Source organism: Meriones unguiculatus, chromosome 2 (genome assembly GCF_030254825.1).
Source record: "Meriones unguiculatus strain TT.TT164.6M chromosome 2, Bangor_MerUng_6.1, whole genome shotgun sequence".
Taxonomy (NCBI): Eukaryota; Metazoa; Chordata; class Mammalia; order Rodentia; family Muridae; genus Meriones; species Meriones unguiculatus.
The window spans coordinates 73894382-73914355 of NC_083350.1; the positions used below are offsets into that span (position 1 = coordinate 73894382).

General features: G+C 41.2%; 1 protein-coding gene across 6 annotated transcripts in view; it reads left to right on the forward strand.

Annotated features, from left to right (window-relative positions):
• The window catches only part of Osbpl1a (oxysterol binding protein like 1A), a 170427-nt gene that overhangs the window by 25829 nt on the left and 124624 nt on the right, over nt 1-19974 (forward strand). For 5 of the 6 annotated variants that reach the window (XM_021656030.2, XM_021656027.2, XM_021656032.2 and 2 more), the window contains 5 exons: nt 6830-6941; nt 14284-14369; nt 15422-15566; nt 18306-18367; nt 18507-18554. In XM_021656030.2, the coding sequence (XP_021511705.1) occupies nt 6830-6941; nt 14284-14369; nt 15422-15566; nt 18306-18367; nt 18507-18554 (453 nt within the window). The remainder of the gene's footprint in view (nt 1-6829; nt 6942-14283; nt 14370-15421; nt 15567-18305; nt 18368-18506; nt 18555-19974) is intronic. The other variant, XM_021656031.2, reaches the window with a different exon arrangement.

The window sequence follows — 19974 nt, forward strand, 5'->3', positions numbered from 1 at the left end:
TCTCAAGAGCCCAGATGACTGTACCAGAGGGTATTGTGGATATGAAGTTAGAAGCTTCACTAAGGAGCCAACTGTTGATTACTTACCCAGTGGTTTGGGCCTTTGTGACAGACTTCCTCGTGTGAGTTCACTGATTGCACTGGGCAGCAGTGTTCTGAGCATCTGTAGTCAGTGACCTAAGCAGCAAGCCAGGTGGGTGGAGTTACGGTGCCAGCAACAGAGTCAGAGGGTCAAGGCTGGGAGCATTGAGAGTTAGGAAAGAACGAGACAAAGACTGGGTAGACACAGGCAGCAGATAGCCACTTGCTTCATAGTTTGTCACTGAATTCTGTGTCGTACTGTTTTTGATGGTGTTGGGACCAACCCTAGAGCCTCCTGTATACTGGGCAATGCCTTCCATTGAACCCCACCTGGCCCTTTTGCTTGCAGCTGGCTCATGTGCGCTGGACCTGCCACCTGCTGAGCTGACACTTCTGCTTCCTGCATTCTCAAGGGGGTGTAATGTTACAAGGCATCCACTGTGTCTTCTTAAGGCAGTGAGGTGTCACAGTCTAGTTTCCTAAATCTTAGGCGGGCCCTTGAAGACCCAATTAACCTAGGAAATAGGCTTTTTACATTTTTAAGTGCTTAATTTTAATTTTTCTAATTTTAAATGCTTAAATTTGATTAAGCATTATCTGAGTCAGTTAATATTGAACATTCCTTATACCTTTCTTATGTGTGTTGTATGTATGCCTATTTACTTTAAAATGCCATTTAATATTGTGAAGCTTTATAGTGAAAAACTGGTGACCCTTCAACTGTCCCTTGTGGTTCAAGAGCAAATACTTTGTGTAGCTCCTCAGTTTTTTAAACCTTCTTGTTCATAAATAAAGTACTTATATTACTGTTTTTGTGTTTTCTTCTTAACTATTAAATCTTTTTATTTCTGGCAGATAAGCATTTATTTTACAATTTGTTTTATGTGTGTGAATGTTTTGCCATCTGTGCACCATGCTCATACAGTGCTTGTGGGGGCCAGAAGAGAGCATTTGGTCCCCTGGAGATACAGATGGTTACAAGCCACCATGTGGGTGCTGTGAAGCCAGGTCCTCTGCAGGAGCAGTGGGTGCTTTCAACTGCTGAGCCATTTCTTCAGCCCCAGAGAAGCATTTAAGTGTATTTTACTTACTTTTGTAATTTCTTACATGTATACACTATGTCTTGATCATATCCTTCCCCAGCCCCTCTCACATTTCCTTTGGATCCTCTACTGTATTCTCTGGCTGCCTCCTCCTGCTGCATCTCCATCACCATAATCATTATTTTCTCTCTCTTCTCCATCATTATTTCCTCCTCTTCATCATCATCCTGTCCTCCGTTGTTGCTGTCATAGTTGTTGTCGTCATTGTTTTCATCATCATTGTATGATCATCATAATCATCGTCACCATCATTGTCACCATCATCATCTCCTCCTCCTTCAAGTAACCCACTGATTCTAAGTAGTGCTATCTGTCTGAGCATGGGCAACCTACCAGTATCCATACCCCTGAGGAAAAATGACTCCACTTTATTTACCATGTTTTTCCCCCCTCTTCTTTCTCCCTGCCTTAATTCTTGCCCAATCAGGGATACCTTACTTTTTTCATTCTCTTAATCTGTGACTGGACTTCAGTTAAATACATTATTCTGACCATACCAGATTTAGCCTCATAGGGTCCTACATGTGTTTTCGTTGTTACATAATTCCTTATATTTTTCTGCACTTAAGACTTTCTCCATTAGTTCTGTTTATTATTATATAAGGAACATTACAATCTTTGTAAGGACTTCAGATTTCTTTCTACGACTTCTAGCTGTAGCCGTATGTCCTCTTTTAATGACTCATTTTTTAACAGCCCTCCAGTTCCTCTTGCTCCCTGATTCTCGGTCTGGAACTGCAGTTGTATTGTCCTGGGAATCCTGTCCATCACTGACCTGTTGTCTTAAGCACAGTCATCCAGGGAAAGGCTGCTTGCACATCAGCTCTTTAAGTGTTCACATATTGAAAATAACTTCTACCGTTTTGGTTAGTGATAATTTGGGAATCGCCTGTCAGGATTTGGAAGGCTTTAGTCACTGTTCTAGCTTTTGGTGGTTTGGACAAGTCTAGAGTTGTGATTTGTGGTTAATTCCTGTGCTGTTTAGTGACCGGAAGTGTTTCAGGTGAAATTACAATGGGAAAGACCCTAAATAAAACGGTAGTCTTCTTCTCATGTGAAAGTCTAGCTAGGTAAGTCCAGGGCAGGTTACTCACACCTGGGAATTTTGTTGTTGTTGTTTTGTTCTAAGTGTAGCTTTGGTGTGTCACCTGGTTTGAGAGCCAGAAATTCCAGGAATTATGCTAGAGGAAACACAAAGGTACAAGTACAACGCTGCCTCTTTTAGGAGATTGCTGCCAGTTCTCACAGGGTGCTTGTGCTTGCTCCATTGGCTAGAACAGTCAGCTGACTATACTTGCTACAGGGTTGCTGGGAAGTGGACCTTTGAGTTTAGGGAGCACATGCTCAGCTGAAAATGGTACTAGCAGTGAGAGCATCTTTCCTGGCCATTAGTTCATAAGACTTCACTCTGTTTGTTTTCAGGCTCTAAGTCTGTCTTAGTTTTGTTGCTGTAAAATAGAATATCATTAATATTCAGTGGAGAACTGTTATAGTTCTCTGCTCAGGGCGACATGAGACTGAACTCAGTGTGTCAGCTGGACTTGTCTCTTCTGGGGCTTGAAGCATATTTGGGTTGTTGGCGGGACTCACTGAAGTCATAAGACGGAGGTCCCTGCTTGTTGGGAATGGTTAAATTTATATAGGCCACACTCAGGCTTAACACCGCCATGCAGACGTCTTTTCCAGGAGGTATCCAGCTCCTTCCTCCAGCCTTTCCTGAGTCTCGCACTTTCCCAGGCTGGCCTGGAACTGACTCTATAGCTCAGGATGGCCTTGGACTCATGGCAATCCTGCCTTGCTCTCTTGAGTGCCTCATATTATATCATGCCTGGCTTTCCAGCCCCTCAGAGGACTAGCTTAATCAGTTCTGTCCACACAGCACAGCCTCCCTTGATGAAAGTCAGTTGTGCTGGCTCTCATAACCCATTTACAGAAGTGCAATCAGTCATGTGTTCAGTCTAACTTGAATAGAACTTGACTGTTGATTATCATTGCAGAATGAGTTTGGTTGAATTTACATAGTACACAACACCACACTTTTGTGTCTGTTTTAGCTGTCTTCTTACAAATGTGTAACAATCTGTCAGTATCTTGCTCATGTACCATAACAGAGCTTTGGTAGCAGTGCGTACCTCACACAGTTTTGTGAACATTGAAATCAGTGACTGCAGGTCATGGATGGAAGTTGTGGAAGTGGATATAAAGGTAGTTGTTCTTCTCGTTCTAACTCTGTTGTGTATTATTCATTTTTGGTAGTGGATAAAATTAAAAAAATACATTCTGTAGTGAAAGTATAAAATCCAGTGTGAACTCCTGCAATTTCCAAATTACTATTCTAATTGTATAGTAATTCAAATTGAGTTGACTAGTCTTTGGGTCTGGTCAGTTTGTATGTATATGTGTGTGTGTGTGTGTGTGTGTTAATTTACAACATACTTTATAATAAAGTTTTAAAAACCAACATAGTAATATTTTTAGCAGCATCATTCATAGCAGACAAAAAAGTTATGTGCACAGTGGCACATAACTTTAATCTCAGCACTTGGGGAGGCAGAGGCAGGTGGATTCCTTGAGGTCGAGGCCAGCCTGGTCTACCATGCAAGTTCAGGACAGCCAAGGGAAACAGACACGCTGTCTCAGAAAACAGCAACAACAACAACAAAAGCCTAAATATTCCTCAGTTCCTGACAGATAAGCAGTGTGCCATGGCAGAGAGTGGAGAAGTTATTCAGCGACATGCCCAGGCAGAACCGCGACTGAAAGAAAGCATAGCATACAGCCAAACCTTGTATGATGCTTTCATTGAAATGATCAGGAGGCATGTCTGTAGAGACTGCATCTAGACGAGTGGTTGCTAGGGAACGGAGAAAGGATCAGAATGGCTACGTCTGTGGACTTTGGGTTTCCTGAGGGTGATGAAATGGTGTGACAGTCAGTAATGTATATTACAGCACAATTCTGTAAATATACTAAAAAACAGAGAATTGTGTCCTTTACAGGGTAAAATTTATGCTGTGTGAGTTATTCCTTAGTGAATGCTCAGAAAGCAATGTGGGTACGGGTATTTTCCTCTTTTTCATGTGAAATGAGTCATGTGGTGGTGACAGCAGCAAAATGGTTCAGTGAGGAGTGATTGACAATGATGCACAGAGTGGGTTAGGACAGTTGCGAACGTGATGCAATGGCTGTGCTAGCTTTTCTGTAGCCTTTGTTGGGTAGTCTCCTTCTCTAAAATTGGAGAGGAAAACAAAAAGACTTTAGTCTTCTGACTTAGTAGACAAGTTGCTCAAAGTGCTTTCTTGGCCGGAAATATGTGAAGCAACACATCTTATGAATAAATGTTCAAAAGTGGCTACTGTTCAGGTATAGGGAGGAAAATAGACCACATCCCTTCCTTCAGTGAGGGGAAGCAGACAGGGACACCTCAGGACTAGAAGAAGAATTGCAGATCTTGAGGCATGAGGAAGATGATGGAGAGCGAGTTTTTTTTTTGTTTGTTTGTTTGTTTGTTTGTTTGTTTTTTAATCTGCAATGCTTAGGAAGGCAGGGAGCCTCGAACTGGGTCTAAGAGCAGCAGAGTTGGGCTTGCAGAAAGTTTGCAAGTGTGGGAGGGGTTCTGTGATTGTACCCCTGAAAGCAAAGCCTCTGTTGTCTACCAAGATAGTAGAATAGTCCTGACTTGTCTTTCTGGGCATTTCATTGATGGCAGTAGGGCCAGTGCAGACAGCAGTTGCTTAGGCTGCTTCTGGAGTTGTAATTCTGACTCTGAGCAGCATGTCTCTTTTCTGATACTAGCCCTTTTCCTGGAGACAGTAAGTACACTTGGACAAGTGCCCATGAAAGGAAGGGGGCTGGGGCTCAGATTATTCAAATGCCTTCTCACCTACTTTATTTATTTTAAAAAATTACCTGTTTTGGTCTTTGAGACAAGATGTCAGTGAATATGTAGTCCAGGCTGGCCTTGAACTCATGATTTTTTTTTCTTCTAGCCTCCTAAATGTTCCATTTATAGGCATAAGCTGCCATACTTTCCTCTTTGCATTTTAAAATTAGACTTTCTTTCTGTTAGTAATTGTAAAGTTCTTTGTATATTCTGTATACAAGTATCTTACCAAATACATGATTTATGATTTTTTTTTTTTTTCTGAGACAGGGTTTCTCTGTGTAGCCCTAGCTGTCCTGAAACATATTCTATAGGCCTTGAATAAGAGATCTGCCTGCCTTTGCCTCCTGAGTGCTGGGATTAAATGTATTACCACCTCTGGAATTTTGTTAAATAATATATATGGGTTCTTCATTTCTTACATGAAATGGTTTCTTGAAACGTTACTTCTAAAATGACATGTAATACTGAAGTTTCTTTAAAAAGTTTCCTTTTTTAAAATAAATAGTGGGTTTCCTGTTTTCCTGTATATCTCCGATGGCCCTATCTACTGGAAAAAGCAAGGAGAGAGGATTGTTTGAAGCCAGCCTGGGCTATGTAGGAAGGCTCAAGCTTACTTGGCTGACTGCTGACTGGAAAGACATAGGCTAAAATGTTTGTGTGTCATATACTAAGATAGTAAATATGTTTTTCCTCATTGTATTTTATATATTATTTAAGTACTCCGTTATGTAAATATTTAAACATAATGTGGGAGATGCTGTGGCCTAAAGGCACGATGAAAAGGTACAGGACAGCCTGACAGGATCTCACTCCGCGTGTTTCAGGGCCTAGCAGTCTAGAAGTTAGAGCAGCCCTTAGCACATCACTAAAAGAGGAGTGCTGCCACTGTCCCTGGTGCCGTGTGTCTCAGGGCTCGCGCCGGGCTTCTCCTCCATGCCTGCCATCTTAGGTTGCGTGGCTGCTCTGGTGGTACTGGACGTAGGTAGGGGTTAGTCTGTTTCCAGTCATATTGAAGGTCTAAAAGGTAACCACGTAAATACAAGTAGTACCTTCTTGGTTGAATGTTGACTTCATGAAATTGTTTGAGTATAACTTTCTTTCAGCATGATTTGTCCCATCAGTCTGAATCACTTTAAAAAATACTAAAAGTGTTAAAAAGAGTTTATGAAAATGTGGTTGTTCAAGAAATTCTTATTGTCATCAGACCTTATAAAATTGAGTGAATATACTGAATTCTCTCTAAATTGCATGTTTGTTTTCTTATATATTTAGTGTTACATGAGTTATTTTCATAAACTAACTGGATAATTGACTTAAAAGATTTTTTAGCTTTATTTATTTTTATGTTATATGTATGAATGTTTTGCCTGCATGTATGTATAGCATGTACATGCCTGTTGGAGCCCCTGGAGCTGGGATTATGGATAGTTGTGAGCCATCCTATAGGTGTGGGGGAGTGTACCTGGGTCCTCTGCATAAGCAGCAAGTGCTCTTAACTGCCGAGCCAGCTCTTTAGCCCCCAGAGAATTTACTTTAAAAGTCAGCTACAAAAATTGGCTGCATATTGATTGTGGGTTGGGAATTGTTTAAGCTATTGCAAGTTATTAGCAGAATTATTGTAGACGATTGATTCGGTATGAAGATTCTTACATAATCTTTTTCTATTCTAGAAATTATAGCAATTGGTAATTTGGAAAAGGACTATCATACAATAAAGTAGTGGCTTAATAACAACTAAAATAATTTCTTTGTTTATTTAGGAGCTGGTAATGCTTCTTTTAGAATACAATGCTGATACTACCGTTGTAAATGGGAGCGGACAGACAGCAAAAGAAGCCACCCATGACAAAGAAATCAGAAACATGCTTGAAGGTAAACAGGCATCTTAACACAAACAATGCTTTGTGTAATTATTGCTAAGGCCACAGAAGAGAAAGCATAGCTCTGCAGCCCAGTGAGGATGACAACAAAGCTCTCTGTATTGTTGATGCCTACACAGTCATTGTTTAGATGCAACTTTGTTTCCTCCCTCTGTTAGTTACTTGTAGCTGTGGCAGAAGAGCTGACAAAAGCAGCCTAAGGAGGGAAGGATTTGATGTGGCTCAAAATTTGAAGGGGATAAACTCCAGAATGGCAGCAAGGCATGGCGGGTGGCTCCACGGTGGGAGGAGCATGCCAGTGCGAGTGGTCCTTTACTTTGGAGGAACAGAAAGCAGAGAGAGGGCCAGAAGGGGGTAGGGCTGTGAAAAATCAAGGCCCACTTCAACTACCCACTTTACTCTGCTAGGTCCCACGTCTCAGAGGTTTCCTGACCTCCTAAACACAGCCACCAGTTGCAGACCAAACATTCATATGAATGAGCCTGGGGCAACTTGTCACATCCAAGCTGTAGCATTCACTTTATGACTGTTAAAATCTTTGCTTATGAAAGAACATAGTAAGTTAAAAATATGTCTTCAGTGCACAATGAAAGGAATAGAAAGTGGAGACCTGAGGATATGTGGCTTTGGGTGAACTTCTGCTGCATGGTAATGAGAGCATAGGAAAGAAGGGCAGAGAAACTGCCCGAGCTGTAGTTACACATCGTTCATCAGCACAGAGGAGAAGTCTGTCTGCCTTCGTCTTCCATAGGACCTCACTGTAGTGTAACACCAACACTTATTTCTTGATGGACTGCTTAGTAGCTATAGGCATCAGAGATTAAATTGCATCTAAGAGGATGTATGAACCTTTAAAAGTGTAGAAAAATTTCTCTGCTACAGTTTAAAACAAAACCATTCCCATGCTTATACTAGAAAAATCTAAGGTAATAGAATTAGTCTTTGAATAGCTTAGGCTTTGCTGTAAGGCCAGACCAGGTAATTTTTACTTTGCCAATAAAGTCTCAGGATTACAGCTGCAACTTCACACATACTCTGTTTCTCTTTCTTGCAAGAAAAGAGAAGGGTGTAACTTTAATTATTTGCTTTTTTATTTATGTGAAAATAAATATTATGTGATAATAGCCTTGCTTTGAACAGTTTTCCAGTTGATTGAACTCTTCCCATTTGCCCTGTAGTTAGGCAAACTGACTGTTTGTGAGGCACTTACAGTAAAGAGTTGTTACTAACACACGCTGCATGGATGCTGGCATCTTTCTCTGCAGCCATGTACTGCACTGGTCCCGTCAGCTACCGGTGAATAGCTGTCTTTGAGGTTGACGTTTTTGTCACACGTCTTTACATCACTGTGTTCACTTGAAATGAACTCTCTGTTTCAGTGGGTAACCAGATCCGCTTACCTCTAAGGCCAGTCACTGTAGCCTGTGACTTAGGGACTTATGGATCATATTGGATATAGTCTTTACTCTTTAATACATTGTGATCTGATTGAAAGGTGAGGTAACGTTTCTGATCCTGTCCTGTCATTGTCCTGTCTCATGGGAAGCCAGGGCTGAGATTTTCCTCGTGGAATGAATGTTAGGCTAGTCTGACAAACAGACATTTAAGAGGGGATTATAAAGACATACTCCAAGGCGCTTCTGAAACCCAGGCTGTGCAAGGGCAAGGGCTTAGTTGGCTTTATAGCTGATGTCGTTTGTCAGCTCGTGTGCTTTTGTTAGCCTGGCCAATAGAAAATAGAGGCTTAATTGAGTGATTCTGTTCCGATGAGATCACCTTACCCATATATAATGCCATTTGTGGACAGCATTAAGTTGTCATTTGCAGAGTCTGGGAAGTGCTGGGCATAACTCACCATGATAATAGAAGAGAAACCAGATAACAAGATAACATACAGAGACAGGAAATACAAGTAGTATAAGAAAACCACACCTAAATATCTGAAGTGATGGCATTTCAAGACAGATGATCTTATTTGTGGTAGAAATATAGCCAGTTAGTGGGCCAGAGGTTGAGTACCACAGTTTATCTCTGGACCCACTGCATTGTCCACAGGGTGAGTTACCTTGAAAGGCGCAGTGAGTTTTCCATGACAGGGGGTATTCTGGAAGAGGATAGACCGCTACCTGTCAGGCTCTGGTGAGGAATAGCTGCTCTCTCTTTCTCTCATTTGTAGACTATAGAAAGGATTTAGAATAATGAAAATGAATCCTAATATGCTCTTTGTCTTTCACTTAGATTATATGTACAAATATCTTGTCTCTATCTAGTTTATCTTTAAAATATTTTTTTATGCTACTGAATTGATTTTCTGTTGTTGTTGACCCACTTGAAAGTAATTTGCATACCAAATGGCATTATTGCCTCCAGACACTTCAGTGTGTCTCTTAAGAACAAGGTTTTCTCTGAAGGCAGAGGCAGGCAGATCTCTGTGAGATCAAGCCTGATCTACAAAGCAAGTCCAGGAGAGCCGAGGCTATACAGAGAGACCCTGTTTCAAAAAACAAACAAATAAATAAACAAACAAAAGTATGTGGTGTCTCCACAAGAGCATGGCCCTCAGAATCACCTGAGTAAGGCTCATTGGGGCTTATAGAGGCCTGAGCAACAATCAGGGACCCTGTATTGATCCAGCTAGGTCTTCTGATATGCTTTGGTGTTCTCCTGAGACTCCCAGCAGTGGGAGTGAGGATCATCAATAACTCTTGCCTTCTCTGGGCCCAGATTTGTTGGCTCTGTTGGTCTCCTTGTGGAGCTACTTCCTGGTCCTTCTAGCTCCCTCTAAAAGACTTCCTGTACTCTGCCCAAAGTTTTGCTGTGAGTCTCAGCATCTGCTTTGATACCCTGTTGGGTGGAGCCTTTCAGAGGACCCTCTATAGTAGGCTCCCATCCTGTTCCCTCTCTTCCGCCACTTCTGAAGTCTATTTGCCATTCTGAATGAGATTTAAGCGTCCTTCCTAGGGTCCTCCTTATTGTTTAATTTCTTTAGGTCTGTAGATTTTAGTATGAAAACCTGTAATTTTAAACTCCGAAAGTTTAAACATTTTGTTTTACCTCAAGAATTTTGGATAAGAAATGCTCAGCCTTTTATAATATAACACACATTTCACATGCAGATTTTGTCAGTTGTCCACATAACATCTACCCAGTTTAGATCTAGTGCATAATCCCATGTTGTAGTTGTCATCTCCTCCCAGTTCCTTTATCTGGGACAACATTCTAGCCTCTGTTTTATGTAATGTTGACTATTTTGAAGAGTGGGGTGGCTGAGTCTGAGGAAGGAAAGATGGCCTCAAGTTTGTGGCCTGCTTGGTCTTTATAGGGAGTTTCACGCCAGTCAGAGCCGCGCAGTGAGACTTGCCTCTCAAAAAGCATATGTATGTGGGGAGGAGGTTGGTTGGAAAGACAGTTTGAGTTTTTCATTCCGTGTGATGAGATACAGGACATCTAGTGGGGGTGGAAATACCAAGTAGGTGAGAGTGTTGCCCAAGTTACTGTATTATGTTAGGACACACGTGATTGATTTGTACAGCCAAGTCAGTTGACACTGACTAACCCAGATATTGGCGGTCCACTGGAAAAGCAGTTTTTTTATTTGTAATTAATAAGTAGACTATGAAAAGGGGAAGCAAAAATACCTTGTTTACCAAGAAACTTTTAGTCAGAAATGTAATGTACATTAATAACACTTGTCCCAGTCCTTCGTTTCTTTGGTGACTGCAAAGGAGAGGCTTCATGAAATTCCTCCCCAGGGGCTGTGGACTGCAATTGCATTATTATGTAAGCTACTCCATGAAGTAGCTAAGCTTCAGCAAATAAAGACCGACTTCAAATTTGCAGTAGGGTACTGTGATCCCAGTGGTAGGAGGTGACTCTCTGTGCCCTGGTAGGTTCTGGCCAGCCTCAGCTATTTAGCAAGGTCAAGGCTAGTCTGGGCTGCATGTGACCTTGAGTTAAAAGTCAAAACAAACATTCAGTGAGGAAAACATTCAGAAAAATGGATGTTGTTAACACATAACTCACTGTTCTGTAGAAACAGCTGTCTGAACAGCACAAGAAAAGAACACTTTCAGGGTCTTCTACCCCGGGGCAGGACCCTTTGCATGTCGTTGCCTGAGTCCATAGTCTTCTTTGTACACCATGAATAAAGAAAGAATAGGAAGTGCCCAGGAACATATGCAGGGTTTTCCTCTCTGAATCTTTGCCTGTTTTCCTTCATTTGTGAACCTAGAAACTGTAGAAATAAATATTACTTTATTCCTTTTTTTCTTCATTCTTTAAAGTCCAGAATCTGGCTATACATCACCTAATTGTTATTGGTCAGATAGGCTTTATGCCAGACACTGTCATCCATTCTTAGAATGATCAAGGGTGAGGCTAAGCACCCTACCTTAAGAATGAGGAAGGAATAAGTCACAGCCAAAGGTAATTCTCAGGGGGACAGGCATGCACAGGAAGGGGGAGGGGGATGCTGCTGCTCTCACTGCCCATAGTCTAGTGAGAGGAAGGACTGAACAGAGCAGGTTCAGCCATGGAAGAAGCCACTGAGAGCCTGTGTGGAGAGAGACTGTATACATGGGGCTAAAAGTACAATAGAAGATGGTATGTAGTAACTGCAGTCATTTGTTACTCCAGCCATTCTTGTGGGCACTGTACATGTTTGTTTAAATTCCCATATGCACTGTATGTGCTTGTTTAAATGTGTTTTGAGTAACAGCACACAGGAGCGAAAGCTCGAAATAAATGTTCCTTTCCCTAGTTACTTGGCTCTTCATTAGCTTCTCTGCCCAGGACTCTTTAGCCAGGAAGACTGCTAGGGAATGATGCTTCTGGCCTTTACATACATGTTAAGCTGGATTACTAAGTATTGGCATGAACTTGCTTCAAAATAACTTGTAAGGTCTCATATAGCTTAAGTTGACCTTGAAATTGTTGTGTAAGAGAGGGTAACTTTGAACCCCTGATCCTTTCCTCTGTGTTCCATGTGTTGGGGTTACAGGAGTATACCACAATCCCTGGCTAAAAGAACCCTTACAGGCTTTTTTTGTTTTCCAACACTGAGGGTTTTATCCAGAACTGTGTACATGTGAGGCATATTCTTTACCACTGAGGTAAGCCTCTAGCCTGACCCAGCAGCAGCTGCTCCCACCTCCTCTTCCTCTCAAAACAGAGTGCAAGGTGAGGCAAATGCGAGCTTCTTGCTACAGTTCGCTCTTTCTTCACATTACAGTTGCTCTTCTGCAAATAGGGTTTCAGAACTGACATAGAGACAGCAGCTTACACAAGTCCCAGCCTTCCACTGTGTGGCCTTCCTTCGCTCTGTATACCTGTTCTGTAATTTATAAAGTAACACCTACTTTAGCACTTACAAACTGAGTATTATAGTGTTTCTTAAATAGAAATACAATTTATATGTTTTTTTTTGTAGATGTATATAAGTAACTTGATACCTACTAATATGTATTTGACTTGTACACCTTCTTACAAATCGCTATTTTTTTCTTATCTGTTTATGAAAGCTTTTTATTTATTTGTTTGTTTTCTTTTTTATTATTTATTTGGGAATCTCACATCATGCAACCTCACTTCTCACCTCCCGGTCCTCTCTTGTCTGATGCCCCTTCCCTGTGACCTCTCCTCCCTCCAGAGAAACAGACAGACAAACAAACAAGTCCATTCTGTGTTGTCCATATACCCACTGGCGCATGGTCCAACTCCTAGTGGCGAGCCTCCCAAGCCGAGTCCTCCACCTGCCCCAGAAGCCGTCAGCTGTGGACTGCAGAGGCCAGCGAGGGGCAGAGGAAGTGCTATTTCTTTTTAAAAAAATTTACATTAAAAAAAAAATTTTTTTTTTTTTTACAATGTATTCACTTTCTATCCTAGCTATAGGCCCCTCCCTCATCTCCTCCCGGTCCCACATTCTCTCCCTCTTTCCTCCTCTCTCCCTCCCTTATTGTACTCCAAGAGGGAGTCCTCCTCCCCTACTGTCTGACCCTAGCCTGTCAAGTTGTATCAGGGCTGTCTGGATCCTCTTCCTCTGTGGGCTGGCAAGGTCACCGCACCAGGCGGAAATGATCAAGGAGAAGGCAACTGAGTTCATGACAGAGACAGCCGCTGATCCCCTTACTAAGGAACCCACATGGAGACTGAGCTGCCAATGGGCTACATCTGAGCAGGGGTCTAGGTGTTCTCCATGCATGGTCCTTGGTTGGTGCATCAGTCTCTGCAGCCCCCCAGGCCCAGAATTTTTGGCTTTGTTGGTCCCTTGTGGAGCTCCTGCCCCTTTGGGACCTTCTATCCTCCCACTCTTCTATATGACACCCTGCACTCTCTCCAAAGTTTGGCTCAGTCTCTGTATCTGCTTCGACCCCCTGCTGGATGGAGTCATGCAGAGGCCATCTATGATAGGCTCCTGTTCTGTTCCCTTTCATCAACCACTTCTGCTGTCTATCCTCTTTGCTCTTCTGAATGAGGATTAAGCGTCCTTCCTAGGGTCCTCCTGGTTGTTTAGTTCCTTTAGCTCTGTAGACTTTGGTATGTTTATCCTCTATTATATGGCTAATATGTGCTTCTAAGCGAGTGTATACCATGCATGTCTTTCTGCTTCTAGGTTACCTCACTCGGGATGATCTTTCTTATTACTGCTTTCCCCTTTATAATATTCTAGAAGTTATGAACCCCATTTATCTTCTTTTTAAGGCAGATAAGTACTATTTTGATCATCAAATACTCATAATTGTTTATGCTGAGTATTATAATGTCATCCCAAAATGAAGGAAATGGAACTTACTGGAAATGAAAAGCAGAACTCCCAAATCTAATAGTATTTGTTCAAAACATTTGTATTTTTTTACACTGTGATCAAGTTATTCTTTGTTTTTTTCTTAAATATTTATTTTTATTTATAAGTTTGTTTGGATCTGTGTAAATATGTTTCATGAATGTATAGTGGGTATCTGCAGAAGCCAGAAGAGATGTCATCCCCTGAGGTAGGAGTTATAGATGTTTGTAAGCTGGCCAGTATGGGTGCTGGGAATACATCTTAGGTCCTGTGCAAGAGCAGCCAGTGCTTTTACCTGTTGTGTCTCCTTTTTATATGTCTCTGTAACGACTATTCCAATAAGATCATACCTGGAGAGCAGCAGCTCTCAACCTGTGGGTTGCAACCTTCCCATCCGGTGTTCATATATTTATAGTAAGATTCACGGAAGTAGCAAAATTACATTACGACGTAACTGTGGAATATTTGCACAGCTTGAGGAACTGTATTAAGGGGTGGCATTAGGAAGGGTGAAAAGCACTGCTGTAGAGTAAGACATGTTTTTCTCTTGCAGCTGTGGAAAGGACTCAGCAAAGGAAGCTTGAAGAACTGCTTTTAGGAGCAGCTAGAGAAGGAAGAACAGCTGAAGTGTCAGCTCTGGTAACAAGCATCAGTTCTTTGTATGCTAGGAAGATCTTCCTTCAGGGTTAAAGTCGTAATTCAGTGACTGTAGGAGGAATCCTCACACTAGGATAGAAGTGACACACATACACACAAGTATGTGTGTGTGTGGCAGCTCACCAGGAGGATAGTTTTGCAGGTTTCCATACTGAGATCTCTATGTTTTTGATTCATCTCTTCACTGCAAATCAAAAACCTGATGATTATGAAATAAATTTTCACAGCAAATAGTTAAGGTGTAGAAAATTTAATTTTTTTCAAATTAAGCCCATTTAAAATTGAAAAAAAAATACAGAATCCAATTGAAGAGAAAGTTATTTGCATTTTGATGGACAATAAATTCTGAAAGAATATTGTCCTTTTTAGAGGAGTAACATAGCAAGAAGGGACAGTGTTTGGATCAAGCCGAGCAAGCTGGCAGCCTTGCCTGCTTTCCTATTCTTTCTAGGAGACCTACTTTCTCGTTTCCATTTCCTGCATGGTCTCATTAAATATGAAACTAAATTTGTTCTGAATTCAAGTCTGAACCAATGCCATTTGCTGTAAAGCTATTTCAGCTCACTTGAAAACACTTCTCTTTGGTTTCTAAGTATAGTACCTGCAACATTTTAAAATTTTGTGAAATGGAGACTATATGGAGATTGCTAAAGCAGTAAGGTGGGAACAACAAATTCAGCAGAACCTTGACATTTAAGCTTCTACCGTCTCAGGCTTAACTCTTCTTAGGGACTGTTGGCAGGTACATGATTTATAGTTTTGCTGTCACGAGTGCAAAATGCAAGACTGTTGAGAGCGAGCATGCTAGTGAAATCTTCATGTGAGGCAGATGTGAGTGGCACTGCTGTTGCATGTGGTGCCAGGACACAGACCTCAGGTCTCATACCTGCTGCAGATAAGCATGGGCCGAAGGTGGAGAGCCTGAAAACCCGCGAGCTCTGCTGTTGTACAGGCTGTGCTTGGAGCCTTTCCATGTGGTGTGAGGGGAAACCTGTCTTTGGTGTGTAATCAATCACATTGTATTCCTCTATTAGCTCAGCAGGCCCAATCCTCCTGATGTGAACTGTTCGGACCAGTTAGGAAATACTCCTTTGCATTGTGCAGCCTATCGGGCCCATAAACAGTGTGCCTTGAAGCTTCTGAGAAGTGGAGCTGACCCTAACCTGAAGAACAAAAATGGTAAGTGTGTTGATGGAAGTCATCCTTGGTCATTTTCACTCTACAAGATGCAGTCAGTACTATAGAAAACTATTCTGTTTGGTATCCAGCCTTTATTAAATTAGATGGTCTCCATTTTAAATAAGGACATTCACAAAAGTAAAGAATGACATTTTCTTCTCCTTTAAGACTTAACTAGTAATGCACTCCCTACTCCAAATAAGACAAATGTTAACCAAGATAATCCTACCATCAAGCAGATGGTAGGCATTACATTCTCTAATGTTGCCACCAACACTGAATTAGAGAGTTCTGAACCATTCCTTTAAGAGAACCCAAGATTAGAGTGTCATGAGCCCCTCTTGTCATGGCATTTTCATCCAGTGATCAGTGTACAGCCATGCTTTATGAGTGCCACTATTTAAGAACACCTTGTGTAATATGTGTTACAGATACATTGACTGAGGTCATGGCCAATGGAGCCTTTAATATATCATAGTCTTGCACTTGGAAACACTGCCCAGCATTTTAGTATGATTCTTTGGGGCCATTTTATGTGAGGAAGTCAAAAGCAAAACACACTAAAACATGACATTGAGAAGACTGCAGTAAGGTGCTTGGCCATTACCCACCTGAAAGGAGAAAGTCAAGTCTGACCTGTTCCACTTCAGCTTGCAGAGCAATCTAGGACAGCTAGTGTTGGGTCATTCAAAATTTTCACTACTTTGGAAATATCTTTGGATGTCCAAAACATTGGCTTAAATAATTGACTTTGGGATTAGATGGTCTTTATAGCAGTAGGCAGACTTGCTATACTGAAACATGTTCAGGAATGGGGTAAAAAGCTGCTACTCTTCAGAATGATTTGTATGCATCTGCGCTTTTCTTCTGGTCGTCCAATGCTGACCTTGGTACTGTTATACATGCACATTTGCACATGACATTGGAAGGTTACAGGTTTCTAGTAAAGATCTGTTGGGATTAAGCTGAAATTTCCTTCTATGCAAATTAATTTGAAGAGAGATGACATTTCTGTTGCGTTTTCCCATTAAGGGACAAAGGCGTTTCATGCAATTTCAAATATCCTGTTATTCCACTCATTTTATTTTATTTTATTTTGCTAACTCATGCACATTTTTCTGTTGAAATTGCTGGCTATAAGTTGATGTAGGTAGGGAGCATGCTCATTTAGTTCTAAATGTGCTTTATTGAGTTATTCCTGTATGCTGGGCCCTGCGGACATCGAGTCCAGAGATGAGGCTGAGATTTCGTCCAGTTGGCAGCAGCTCAGAATTTATTTTTGGCATTAGGACAGGATTTTATAAAGGAAATCATGTTATTATCTTTCCCTCTGCTGGAAGGATAGTTTCTGAAAAGTGTCCTGAAGATAGGATGGAGATAACAGAACTGGCAGACGGTTATCATTCTAGGTGCTGCTGGAAAAACTGAACTGCTGACTGGTTTCTCAGTGAACAGTTTTTTCTCCTCACTGAAGAAGCAGATGCCAGCAGCCTCCTCTTCACATATCGGCAGTCCTGTAAATCCGCCTCAGAACAAAGTTGAGCCCGTGAGCTTTTCTCTCGATTAATACAATGGCCATTCTCCTTTCATCCCTTCCCCCCCCCCGGGTTATTGTGAAGTCATTCCGGGGAGCATGCCATTCCCTTGAAAATATTTAAGTGTATTAGTGGAAGAGAAAGGCTCTGTAAGCAAGTGTGTCATAGGTGTACAGTTCTGAGTGTGTTAAGGCTGGTCTAACTCTGCCCTTCAAATTAGAATTGTATGGTATGTCAGTTTCTGAGTCGGTAGAGCTGTTAAACACCGGAAGCACAATAGTAGGACCAGCCAGTTAATGTTGTAATTTCTCAAAATCTTGAAATATATGCTTAAACACTTGGACAGAATTTGAGTATCAGTCAAGCCGTATTATTTCTTGTCCTAAGACCTTGCATGGACTTTGCAGCGTGTCTGGAAAGCACAGGTTTGTGCTTACCTGGTTCACAGACGTCTGGCTCTGGTGACCTGCCTCCTTGTCTCATCCCTTCTTGTCCTCTCTCAGGGCCTTTGCATTAGCCATTCCCTGTGTTGCCACAGTAACCATCCCTTCCCCAGAGAGGTCAGCCTGGAACAGTCTCTCACTCTCTACCTGACGTGGTAGCTGCATTATGTCAAATTGGTTATTGATTATATAAGCATATCATGCTTTATTTCTTGTTATGTGTCTTTTAGAATGAATTTATTACTGTTTTCTGTGTTGTTCATTGCTAAATCACCAGTGCCTTATAATGGTGATTGCCACATAACAGAACTTTATGAGAAGAAATAGAAACAAATGTGACCAGTACATACCAGATGTTTGGTATTTTTAAAAGACTTGGACAGTAAACCAGGAAGTCAAAGTTAATATAAGGAGTAAACAAATTGACAGTAGGGGAAGAAGTCTGCATTGTTTTAAACTGGTAGGCTTGTGATAGTGTTACATCAGTCCGGAAACTAATACAGTCATTTATGGCCAGAAAACCTGACTGGCCATGGAACCTGTACAGGGTGTTCTGGGGACAATCAGATTTTCTGACTCAATAGCTCCCAAAAAAGGAGGCTTTAAAGAATCAAGAGGGCAACTTCTGGCAGGTGATTTTATTGTATTTTTTGTTGGTGGGAAGGAGTTTTTGAAAACACAAAGGAGAATTATATGGTACAACTATAGTAAATTTTGTTGTGTAGTTGACATAGTGATGTTTACTTTTATATTTTACATAGACCAGAAACCTCTTGACCTTGCCCATGGTGCTGAAATGAAGCATATTCTTGGTGGTAATAAGGTGAGTTTTGGTGGATTGAATTCCTAAATCTCTAATTCTTTAAATGTCTAAATTCCTAATTTCCCTAAACAGTAAGTTTTTGGGAAAAACTTGAATGCATGCTCCATCTCTGTAGACAAATCTAATGACGTGTTTCCAGCAGGTTGTCTACAAAGCACTGAAGCGCTATGAAGGCCCTCTCTGGAAGGTAGGGCGGGGCTTAAGTAGGAGGTGGAAGGGATTCTTCCTGTTTTGTTTCTCTTGAGGTGTTTTTGTTTTGTTTTGTTTTTTCCATTTTTTTTTTTTTTTAGACATACAGCATGTCTCTGACTGACCGTGGTCTAATTCATGAGGTTTTTGTCTTTTTAGTGCCATAAAAAGATGTACAGGACAACTCTACTCTGATTTGGAGTTTTGATCTTTTCTTGGCCTGGCAGTGTACTGCGACACTCTTGTGCTGCTGGGCAGTGCTAGTGAGTTGCAGGTCCAGTCAGCCATGTGGCCATGAGGGCAGCGACCAAGACTGCACAGCACTGTGTTGCCATCGTGCTTTGCATAATGCTCTGTACGTTTTTACTGCTCCCTCCTTCCCACCGTGGTGTGCATTGCCAAGCACGTGCAGGCTCAGAAACCTCTCTACCACTGAGCTAGACCCTAGCCTAGCTTGTGTTTGTGGGTTTTATTATGAAATAGACTGTGTGTGTGTGTGTGTGTGTGTGTGTGTGATGGTTTTGCTCTGTTGTAGCTAATGTAAATATTAGTGTTCTGAGTTAAGCTATGGTTGGCTTCAGTGTACTGAAGGCTGGCTTTACTTAATGAGTAGTTCTGGGAATTGAATCCAAGGCCTTCTGTATGCTAGGTAAGATGTCCACAACAGAGCTACATTCTTGTCCCTTCAGTGAATATTTTTAGTTAGAGTATTTTTCAAGTCATGATGGTTTATTGGGATATACCCCTCATAAGTTGAGGATTCCTGAATCTTATATTGTAAGCCACTTATATACTCTTACATTTTAAGAGGCTTCCTTTTAGTGTATCAATCACTTTAGTTATGCTGATTGTGCTTTAAACTGAGTAAGTTTAACAGAAAGGAGTAGAGGAAAATATTTTTTCTCACTAAGTCATAATTGCAGTATTGTTTTTGTTATAAACATCAAATTATAAAAGACTTCATAGAAAAGTAGCTCCTAAAATACCCTAGGAAAGAGATTTCCTGGTTGCAAACACTTCTGTGAGTTCTAGAATTTAGTTATTTTCTAGAATCCACCATGGTGGTGCTCACCACCATTTGCATCTGTAAGTAGTTCCTGCAGAATAACTTTTTGTATGTTAGCATACTATATATAGTGAATTTAGGTTAATTCTCTTTTTTTAGACATTTATTCACAACCTTGAGGAAATTGTGTTCAAAGCCCAGAACTGCTATTTTCTATAAACAATCCTGGGCAGAACTGTCGGAGTCATAAACCCAGACCTTGGCAGTGTAGCATTTGTGTTTGTGTGTGTGTGTGTGCTGTAGTGAGGGGTATGTTCTCATCATTGCACTTAGCATTGGAGCTCAGTTTTGTTGCTGTTTATTGTTCAGTCCTCCCATCTAGATGAACGTCTCAGATCTATATTTATGCCTA